Here is a 12015-nt window from a genome sequence, read left to right as displayed (position 1 = left end):
TGGCAATTGTCTATCAATACTGTAGTGTTTTTAATCAGTTGCAATCTGCTTGAAGGCTACATTGTTACTCTCATTTTCCATGCAGGTGAGGTTTACCCTCTTCATGCATTATTTAGTAGGGCGGCCCTGTAGAGGGGTGCAGGCCCAGAGGGGTGCTCCAAGGGACCTCCAGGGGTCTCATGTAAAATTAAAGGCTGTTTAATTTAACCGTGCAACAAATTCAGATAATGAGAGCATAAAAAGAGGATTATTTTGAGTGGAAATTTGCCACTAGCTTCCCAGCAAGAAAATAAACAAAAAAATGTTCTTGGAAAGGAGCTCCAGTGGGAAATTCCTAAAAGTGATCAAGTATGATTTTGGGGTCATAATTTTATGAACAGCTTTAAGAGGAGTGGAACAGGGAAAGAAACATGTGACTTAAGCAGAAGAAACCTTTATTCTCAACTTTAGTAAGTAAACACATTTAGTAGGTTGAACATTCATTTGCAAGCCAAATAAATTACACACACCCACAGTTAATCATTTGTTAAAAAAAGTGCAAACCACATGGAAAACCATGAGCTCATTCTTGGAATATAAATAAAACACACCGGAGCACCCAGCTCTTTTAAGCTTTAAAAGACAACAGAAATTAAAACATGAAACTAGCAAACTGTGCTTTATTCAGCAGGACAACCAGGCGTCGGATGATTTGCAGGACTTTGATGCAGCAGACATTTACAGACTCCAGGCTCTTTATTTTGGCACTCCCATGATGCAGCGTTTTAGGACAGACTCAAAAGAGACAAACTTGCACTCAGCACACATGAAGGCCATTCATTATTTTTAGTGGGATCGGAAGCATAAAAATGTTCTGCAGCATCATTATATCACATTATGTGCACTTTTCACCAATTGCTGTCTGTAGCTGTGAGGCTGAATCAATATAATACAATCAGTTCAGTTTAATTTCACAGGAAAAAAAACCCAAGAGGTTCATCAGCTGTGCAAAGACAATGGACAGAAACACGTGTGTGGCTTTGAAGTAACGATGCACATTTATATACACACAATGTTAAAGGTGCTTCCTTTCCAGTGAACAAACAAAAAGAAACTGCTTTTCTCATTGGAGCTACTTGTTGGGCATTTCAAAAGGATCCAAATACACTACTAACACCACTGACGATCACACTCCTAACGACAGTCAGTCCAAAGAAATCACTGCTTTAAACTTGAGAGTGATCCCCATTAGGATTTCGTTCTCTGTCTCTATGGCCTTGTTGCAGCTCCTGTACTTCTAAAACTGGAATGAATAAATGAAATGGAGCATAAATATTTAACATCTGACTCAAGGACTGAAAAATATCAAAAAGAAACGTTTTGGGGTATACAAGAATCCATTTATTGGCCCTTGAAATGAGTCTGAGTGAAAACGTGTGAAGAGGAAAGGGTGGTCAGGTGAGCGGCATGCGCGGGAGGATGGGAGAGGATGGTCTCCCATGATGCAGCTTTGTTTCTTCACATGGCATCAAAATGGAAACGGTGGGCTTCCTGGCGCTTCTCTCGGTCATCTGCTTTCTGCACAACACACACACACACAGAGAAACACACAAAGCCAGGTTTTTAAGGTCAAAGGAAAACAGTCATTTATCTTGCACTGGAGTCATAAATACAAGAGGACACATCATCAGATTTTGTAGCGTATACAAAACAAACAATGACGACCTTCACTTATTTCTCTAAAGAAAGTTTAGGTTCTCCATCATCTGTTGAAATGGATTTTTCACTGTCATGTACAAAAATTAATTTCTAAGGAGGGACAGAGCTTGTGCTGGAGGGGAAGAGGGACCAGAAAGGCAAATCACTACCGTGTATTTTGGGAATGCCCGTGGGGTTTTCAATTACTGGCTAACAATCAGAGATGGTAGGGAAAATTTAAAAAAAAAGAAAAGAAAATCGGCTTGATTATTTCAAATCTTGGGGAATGTGCCATCAGAACTTAAAGGCATTTAGAATAATGCTATTTGAAAGTTAAAAACACTCATCACATGATTGAGTGAGAAAACACCGATGTTAGTTGACAGTTCTAATGTGACGCAGGATTTTATTGATTTAAGACTTCAGAGGGACAGATCTGATGAAAGCTGTAAAGGATGGATTGAGTTTACTAATATCATGCAGGCAAATGAGTGAGAGTTGTAGTTTAACAACTTCATAACTGTGTTACTTACAGGTTTCTGGTTTCAGTATTCAGGGTTTTGTTTTGTATTACTCCGTCTCTCTTTTATTTTAAACCCCTGTTTGCTCTTGGATCAAATGTTTGGATTTGTATGCTCTAACAGAGTTCGCATAATGTCATATGATTTATACTACTGTACACTATGTAAGTGCTTCCACCTACACATAACACAGGAGCTGCTCAGCCATGGAAATCACTGCAGGTTTTGTGCCGATGTTAATACCAGTGGAGGTTTGGAACTGTTGTTAGCAGAGCTTTGGCGATTTTTACTCACTATGTTCCTCAACATCTTTCTTAGAAACAAGATTTTTAATCTCAATGAGATTTTTACCTGAATAAAGAAAGGATTAATAATAATTAAGTAAATAAATAACTCCACCAGTGAGCACTGAGTGCTTCCAGAGAGCGCGACCTTTCAGTAATTTTTAAAATGGTCTTGAGCAATATTTCTCTAGGGTTTCTTAAGAGTTTTTTTTTTTTTGGCAACTGGCTGCTTTTTCAATCATTTTGAGTCCAGTCCCTGTACCTGACCATTGTCAGAGGAATTTGCTTTTTTTTTTTTTTTTTGTTAAGACACTTTAACACTGATCTACAAATCATTTTGGCACCAACTTACAAACCTGCGTCGTGTCCACACACAAAAGACAACTCAGTTAAGATTGTGTTTTTAGGTATTTTGTTACCAGCAGTCACACAATTTGTTGCAAATGTTATTAGAAGTGACAAAAATAACAGTTTGACAGACATATAATAGTAGTTTTGCAACCACATGATTTTTCCCACTGAGCTAATATTGAAAACCTCGGTATACCTCAGAATGGTGTGCAGGGGGTCCTTAAAACATCTGAGGAAACTGGACAAATGAAGGACAGAAGTGGCAGGCTTAAGAAAACCATCTATAGCAAATGAACAGTACCTGAAAGTCATGTCCTTAAGAAATGGGAAAGAAATTGACGAAATACCTGACACCTGAGAGCTGAATTGGACCTTTAGTTGACATTTGAAGAAATTACAAGAAAGCTTGCGAAGAATAAAAGTGGTCATACCACTACAATTCTAACTTTCGTTACAATTGTAAAACTCTTCTTCTACCTTATATATTTCTAATATGTACATTAAATCTCGGTGCCCATTTTTAGTAAAATATAAAGGAATGGAGGGTAGCTCAAGACTTTTGCATAGTACTGTACTTCAACCTTTCCAGAGAAACAGATATTTCTGGAGGCTTTTTTTAAGTACAGGTTACTATGCAATGTTTTTACTGATTTGGCTAAAGGAGGGTGGCCCATGAGCCAAATAAATATAAGACCCCTGCCTTAAATTGTACTTTATAACATCTCTAATAACCAAGGAAAAACAGAACAACAGGAACACAGAGTTTTCTGAAGAACTACTGGATTTGCCGTGGAGAATAATTTAGACATCACCTGCTATTATTTCTGCAAAGCCAAGTTACACGGGCACTGTATGTGGGAACCACTGAATACTCCACTACAAACAGGTAAACAGTGCCTGTTCCCCTAACCTCACAATAAACACGAACAACATGTGCAATCACAGAAGCTGTACATATCAAAGCTTGACAGCTGCAGCCTGAGTATGCTGTTCGTTAGCCAAACTAAAACTGATGGCAGTGAGATGACTAATGTGTGACTAAAACGTAAGTACATTTTCTTAAAAGCCAAAAGCTCTGTGCATCTGTGTGCTTGTTGAATGTGAAGACATTGTATTACTTCTAACCCAGAAACAGCTAAAATCTTGATTTGCAATCTGCAGTGCATCGGTCAGAGAACCTGAGCCAAGCCAAACTGAACGCACTCAGATTTGAAAGCAGTGCTGAATAGGATGAACCTACTACCATTTATTCTTGGACACATTGCTTAACTGGAAAATTTGTACTTTATTTACATTTACCAGTTGATTAGTTAAAAATGTGTTAGGAGAAAATGATCAAACTAAAACATTCTGGTTAACTTTGTGGTCTAATGTCTTGATGCATGCTCAATCACCCCGGTAAGTAAATCTCCAAAAGTTGCGTTTTCAGTGGGAAAACCACTGAAAACGTTACCTCCAGATGAACAGAATCAACTTTTGGAGGTTTGTGGTCTAATGTTCAAATCTGTTAATAAGTGATGCACAAATTAGACTTTTGGTGAGGAGGTTAATATTCAATTACATCACAACAGGTAAAAATGAAAGGTTTGCTCCAATGATTAATCAAATTCAAACATCACACAAACACACAGAGTTTCTGTCCTCCCGTCAATGTGAAAAGGCTTTTAAGGATAATATGTGTGCATTCATAGCCAACAGTCTATTATCATCATCTGGGCAGTGGGACAGACAGGCAGGTGTGATGGCTGCAGGCAGTGGTGTACGAGCTAAGCTGTGAACAAGCTGACAGACGTGCAGCAGCAAAGTCCACCACCCTCTCCCAACAACACCTCCTCCCTGAGGGCCCCGCTCAAGTCACCTGCTTCTAATACTCTAATACTCCTGGTGTGCTGATGAAAAAAACAACAACAAAATTTCAGCCAACAGCAGCAATTTCTCATGTTTTCTGTTTACTTCTTTGAAACGGCACCTAACATCGTCTCAAACAGAACAAGAACATGTTATGATGTGAGAGCCCATGAAAGCAATTTTGTAATTTCAACATGTCCAGACTGTGTTCATCCCCGCAGTGCAGGAGTAGGGATAATGTACAGTTCTTTTTGAAGACAAGAAGGAGGAGGGCATGGGGACGTGTGAACATTTGCAGCTGTGGTATCAAAAGTCACAGCTGAAGTGATACTCCACCCTACATCTCTCTTTCAGGTGTCAAACTCAACCCCCTGTAGACTTCAAAGGAAAGCGTAAAAAGTTTTTCGCCAAAATAAAACTAAAGACACTTTTTCCACCCTTACTGTTGAATTTGTAAGTGTGTTAGAACCACTTTATCCCAACTTAATGACTGTTCACTACCAACAACCGGAAAAGACCGCGATTTCTTCTCAAATGCTAAATTTAATGAAGAAGTAGTTCCTGCGTACTTGTAATACATGCAATTCTATCTTTCTTAAAAAGGACTGTGATGGTATTAACTAAATTATTTATAAGCTGCACCTTCTAGAATACACCAAGTTGATGCTTTCCTCACCAGGTGGACGTTGCAGGTTAAAACAACCATTATGCAGAGTGAGCTCTTGCAGCCGTGTGAAAAATGACATGCAAAATGTCTGAGCTTAACAGAAAGGATCTGGGGTCGACCCTGCCGTTTAAGCCGTTTTCACACATAGATAACAGCTTTAAAATTTTTGAGACATCACCTGGAAGAAGTGCAGGTGTGAACGCAGATGTGAGACAAAGTCAGATTGGACATTAGCTGGTCTTTAAAACATTTAGCTCCCTCATTAAAAAGTCTGTATGATGTCAGACAGCGTGGTCTTCTGCAAGCTCTACCCAGACAGCTTCGGTGACTAAAACCACACAGAGTATTTCCAGTAGTGCAAATGTGTGTGAAACTACTGTAAAATGATTATTCACATGTGAAAATGGCCACAGATGAGTTAGAATCCATTATTCTATTGATCAAGGCCGTAACAGTAACAAGTGTCTGATATTCTGGGATTTATTTGAACAAAATCAGTGATTTGTTCAATCACCTAAACATACATTTTTGGTCCCTATAATCAAACCAAGGACCTACAAATAAAATAAAATTAAAGTAAAAAAAAAAGCTACACCAAGGACACAACCATAGTCTCCTTGTTTAAAATTTGCAGACTAATTCCCAACATCAGTCCTCAACCCTCCTTATGTAAAACTGGTCTCTGTACAGAACAGTCAAATCTATAAATGAACCATTTATGTCACTTTGGGAGCCATTTGAAATCAAAGTATTCTTTTGTTTAGGTGTTTTATATTGGTGTAATTGTTGGTGTAATCATTCCTGCCATTCCTACTGGTCATGTTTCTCCCAACACAAAGCCAGTGTAGGTAATCAGGAATAAAAAACCTGATCAAGTGGGTATTTTTTAAGTACAAGATTTTCATTTCTGCGGGCATTTCCTAGCTGAGCTGCAGTGAAGGGACAGTTGCACAAAGGGAGAAAATTTTGTGCTAAAAATATGCAGAAGATCCTCAGCGATGTGGACAACCTCACACTGCTGAAGCCTCGTGTAAGCTTTGGCTCAACTATGTATCTATGCACAGAATGAGGATTTCCCTTACATCTCTGGAAACAGTACGGGGTCTGTTGATTACCAAGAGAAATAACTGCTGCGACAAACAGCTTCTGCTTTAAGCCACACTTGTAAACGTGTCATAAATCCGTGATCCAGTTCTTTAAATGTCGTGTTGGCCCAAGTGGACCTAATTATACCTACTCTATGCTTGTTAGTTGAATCTGAAGGGGACAAGGTCAAAGTTTTAAATAATGAGGTCAGTGCTTGTAACAAGTAAACCCTGTGAGTCAACAGCTGAGGTGACAGACGGATCTAATCACCCAGTTTCAGGAATTCTTTTCTATTTTTGTCTGTATGATGTCAGTGACATCATTCAAACTGAAGAAAATTGTATTAAAAGAAGGGTGGCCTTAAGGAAGAGGAGCCAAAACAGCTGGTGTCAGAGATGGTAAACTAATGGGTAGAACCAACAAGATATACAGTGGTGTAAAAAAGTGTTTGCCCCCTCCTGATTTCCTATTTTTTGTACTTTTGTCACACTGAATGTTTCAGATCATCAAAAAATTAAATATTAGACAAAGATAACGCAAGTAAAAACAAAATGCAGTTTCTAAATTATTTATTATCAAGGGGGAAAAAATCCAAACCTACATGGCCCTGTGTGAAAAAGTGATTGTTTGTTATCACATCTTTGGAAAGCTCAATGTGGCTAGAGTTCAATTTCTCTAGCCACACCCAAGTCTAATTACTGCCACACCTGTTCTCAATCAAGAAATCACTTAAGTAGAATCTGACTGACAAAGCTTGTCCCATTACATCTGGTGTAAAAGTAACGCAGCATTTTTAGAAAGGGAACATCATCCCATCTGTAAAATATGGTGGTAGTAGTGTGATTGTCTGGGGCTGTTGTGCTGCCTCAGGATTAGAAAGACTTGCTGTGGTAAATGGAACCCTGAAATCTACTGTCTACCAAAATATCCTGAAGGACAATGTGAGCTTAAGCTGATGCGCACTTGGGTTCTGCAGCAGGACAATGATCCAAAAGACACCAGCAAGTCCACCTCTGAATGGTTTAACAAAAAAAAAAAAAAAAAAAGGAAGGATTTGGAGTGGCCTAGTCAAAGAACTGACCTGAATCCGATTGAGATGCTGTGGCATGATTTTAAAAAGGCAGTTCATGCTTGAAAACCTTTCAATGTGGTTGAAAAAAAATTTTTGCAAAGATGAATGGGATAAAACTCCTCCACAGTGCTGTAAAGACTCGTTGTCAGTTATTGAAAACGCTTGATTGCAGTTGTTGCTGCTAAGGGTGGCCCAACCAGTTATTAGGTTTAGGGGGCAAATCACTTTTTCACACATTACCATATAGGTTTGGATTTTTTCCCACTTAATATTAAACAGCTAAATTTAGAAACTGATTACTTGTGTTATCTTTATCTAATATTTGAATTTGTTTGATGATCTGAAACATTTAAGTGTAACAAACATACAAAAAATAGGAAATCAGGAAGGAGGGAAACACCACTGTAAAATACACAAGGATTATTTTGAATCATACAAAGTTACTCTGGTAGTGTCCATATTATTATCTCATTTATCACTTTAAGAGTAAAGGTTTTGGTCTGTTTTTATAATCAAGACTAGGGCTGCCACGATTAGTCGACTAGTCACGATTACGTCGACTATCAAAATAGTCTACGACTGATTTATTGTTTGAAGATCCCAAAAGACGCAGTAGTAGGATTTAAGAGTGTAATAACGGACTGAAACAGAAGATGGCAGCACTGCATGTACAAGGATGCCAGCTGCCGTTAAACCCCGAAGAAGAAGAAGCTGTGTCCCAGAATTCATAGCGCAGCCCAGCTCAGTTTCCAACAATGGCGGCAGCTAGTTCGTTTTAGTATCACTCTTATTATTCTTTCTAGGTCACAAAATAAACGTTTAGCATATTTTCAGGCGAGAATGTAACTCTGTAAACCTCAAATATCTGCTCGGTTTATCAAGACACCACATATTTTCAAAAGCGCTCCGACGTTTTCGGAGATGTCTGTTACCCACTAGCTCGATAGCTAGCCGGGGGCAAGGCTCACTAGAGCCCGTGAGAACACCGGACTCCCGGCAAATCGTTTTCAAACCCACTGCCGTCTTTCGCTACTCAGGTTAAACATATATAAGTCACTTAGATAACTTACAAATGTTATTGTTTGGCTTTTTTTTAGTATTTTATTTGTTCCTGAGTAAATCGGTTTGGCTGATATTAAAGTTATAGTTTTTACACAGCTGAATAAACGTCAAGCAGACAACTGATAATCAGAAATGTGAGATGCTCGAGAATATACTCCGGTGTCCCGTTATATTTTAGATAGCAAGGAGTTTATTAAACTTCACCGAAACAATCTGCAAATTTCATTAAAATTTAATAAACTATCATCTTGTCTTTATTTTTAGTTAGCACATACATTAAACACTTAAAGCTGTCAGCTAATGATAGTTATATACGAGCAGATGCATGCTGGTGCAATAAGCTGTACTCTGTACGTCCAGTGGATGATGATCTGATTAGTCGACTAATCGCAAAATTAATCGGTGACTAGTCGACTATCAAAATAATCGTTTGTGGCAGCCCTAATCAAGACGTGATGAGGCACAGGATTAAAGGGGTGAAATGTACATTTTTAAAGTTCGCGATTTGGCACAGTTGAAGACAAATGAATAACAACAATTCTATGTTATGTGGACTGCTGATTGTGTAGTCGGTCAATGACTTTGTTCTGTGGGTGAACAGGCAACAAGTTAAAATACTATCAGATCTTTTTTTCCCTTTCCAAACATTTAAACGTTGCTTAAATGTTACGGCAGAGCCGTTCATGTTTTAGTATAACAAAATGACTAAACCCAGTCACTACATTAGAAAGATTTTTTGAGACGCATGTCCTCTTTTGTGGGTAAGCCAATGCGTCCCTGATGTTGACTAATTTGCTTCATCCAAAAGACGAGCAGAAACATTTATTCAATCTTTTTTTTAATCCTGTCAGTTCTGGTTTGTAATAAAGCCTTCATCTATCTTCAAAGACAGCAGCATCTCATGTTGATTGATGCTGTGGTTTTTTTTTTACTCTTTAAAAAAAAAGCAACATGTTTTTAGGGAGCAGATTGATTTGATGTTCTTTCCTTTGGATAACCAATCCACTGGGCTGTGCTGCTGTCCAGGCCTGGTTTAATTGACTGTCCTGGGGATGCTACCAATAGTCATCCTGAGGCTTGAATCATCATTAAGCAGCAGAGCATTGATTTGTGTCCATCTAAAGGGTTTTCTGACACAGTGGGCTGGTCTGTGTTCCAAACCAGGTGGAAAACTACAGTGATGCATACTGAAGTCTCACAGGGCTTTAATGTCAGCTAATTAAGTCTGGCCTGCATGATGATGAGATTGATTAAATTCTGCTTCATTGGTTTTTTCTTTCCCACAATTTGTTTAAAGGGGACCTTTCCTCAACTTGTGTCATTTATATACTGTTGCAAAGGTTGATTCTTGCATTAAACATGGCCGAAGTTTCAAATAATGAGGTCAGTGTATGTGAACCTAATCCCTGGGAGACGAAGCTCTGTTTCAGGCAGTTGCTCTACTCTTAGCTCTGTGCGTGAGATAGGATATCACTAATATGGTAATCTCAAACACATAGCTCTCCGGCTTTGTGCACAAAAGCCTTACCAATCTGGTCAGAAAATCTTCTGCTTGCTACGGGCAGCCAATTGCAATAAAATTGGCTTTAAAGGAAGATTTCAGACAAACTAATAGGCTGAACCATAGTGAGATACCATATATGTAAGATAAGACATACCTCCCATATTTGAGCCACACGAGCTGTGAATCATGCAGATCTACTCTAATAAAGTCCAAGAATAAAAATATGGGGTTCAAAATGGTTTAACAGGTGCCTTTAAATACTTGTTTCTTCTACTTTCTGGAATATAGTCATATGGACTTCTTCATATCCCTAGCTAATATTGCATTGAACAGAAGTTCACAGAATTTGTGTAAAAGCCCTGTTAGCTGGTTAGGCTGGGCAACGTGTCTTTGCCCTCATGCTTCTGCCCTCTGCCTGACTTTGTTATTAGAAGAGCAAATACCAGAGGCGGCGGTGCAAACACACAGAAATGCCAAATGTCAATCAGCCGTCTCGCCTTGACCTTACCGTATGTCCCGCATAAAGGAGATGGGAGAAGATGAGATATAAGAAAGAATGTTAGCAGCTTTTATATGTGATTTACCTTCAGTGTTAATTCTCTGGGTGGTGAAGGAGGTTACACCACATTAGCCAGTCAGTGCAGCTGTGTGTCTTCAAGTTATCAAGGCCAGACATATAGTCCAATTCAAATCAAATTTATCTTTAAATTGTGTCAACCTGAACAACCTGAAGGGCATATACCGACAAGACACTGGAGATCGTCCTCAGATAGAGTCAATGCTGTTTAGCTTTAGGGACAGAAGAACGCTGTGGGTTTAAAACACTGTTCACCAGTTAAATTAGAAATAGCTGAAGTTTGATTTATGGCAGGAAACTGTTATGTACAGATGTATGTAAAAATAAATGATGCAGTGTATAGTGTTGCAAAGTGAAAAGTGTTATTTCACCTTTCTAGAAGTAAAAAAACAAATCCATATTTTCAATGGTATAAATGACAACTGTAAAAGTGTAGCTAAACAAAGATAAGTCATATTAAAAATCTTGTGCAAGTTAAAAATTACCCACTCATGTCTGTGTTTAGAGTGGCACATTCGAACTGGGTAGATCTGAGTTTTATTGGAATCCACTGATATTACTCTCATATAATGGCAAATATTGATTAGAAGGCATCTGGCTGCTTGCTACAGACCTAATGTTAGCTTACTACTAATAGCCTGCTACATTTTAAAGAAAGATGGTGAAATGTTCCTTAAGCATGCTGCCCTGCATGTCAACCATTTCATTATACTTTGGATTTTGCTCTTTAGATAGATTTAAGTTGCCCTTTCTGTGAATTTGTCTCTAAGCTGTACAGACACTCTAGCCTCCTGAATTTGCACCCAAAATGTTTCTAAACACAACCTTCATAATTCTTGGGCGGGACAGAGGCAACAGAAAAGTGAAAAGAAAACAAACAACTGCAAAGGATAATTTTTTCACAGCACTTTTGTATTTGGTGTAACATGGTAGATAATTGGAATTTCTACTTTTGAAATTGCAGCCTTGGCAGATTTGCATGGGATAAACATCACAGACTACCTCTGCAAATATTCCAACTGCACAGAGTTCCCCAGGTAGTACTAGTCAAGTGCAAACACGGCTTAATTCAACTGTGACTCCCAAGGAGCATTTCAATAAGAACTCCAATCACTGAACCTGAAGTTCTGCTGCATGCACAGTGGAAGCTCAGGATTATGCACAGTGGAAACCTGATAATGCACTTAGTAATCTGAATCAAATGAGTTTTTGTATGCATTGTGAATGTTGGATGCCTCGCCAACTGTGGTGCAGTGTTTTGTTCTGAATTGAAATGACGATGAGTGCGATGTTACATATTTCAGTGCATTTGAATAATATATTCCTGTGCTGCTTCTAATCTATCTAATCAAAGCCTATCATGAGT

General features: G+C 38.6%; 1 protein-coding gene across 1 annotated transcript in view; it reads right to left on the bottom strand.

The window, feature by feature from the left end:
- Nucleotides 1–417: 417 nt before the first annotated feature.
- itfg1 (integrin alpha FG-GAP repeat containing 1) overlaps nucleotides 418–12015 on the bottom strand; it is a 165002-nt gene continuing 153404 nt past the window's right edge. Inside the window, exon 18 of the mRNA XM_084927789.1 lies at nucleotides 418–1557. Within this exon, the coding sequence (XP_084783915.1) occupies nucleotides 1498–1557 (60 nt within the window). The 3' untranslated portion in view covers nucleotides 418–1497. The remainder of the gene's footprint in view (nucleotides 1558–12015) is intronic.

This window comes from Perissodus microlepis, chromosome 1, assembly GCF_051167445.1.
Source record: "Perissodus microlepis isolate ML-2025 ecotype Zambia chromosome 1, ASM5116744v1, whole genome shotgun sequence".
Taxonomy (NCBI): domain Eukaryota; kingdom Metazoa; phylum Chordata; class Actinopteri; order Cichliformes; family Cichlidae; genus Perissodus; species Perissodus microlepis.
Note: the sequence above shows the minus strand (reverse complement) of the source record. Positions and strands in the feature narration are given on the sequence as shown.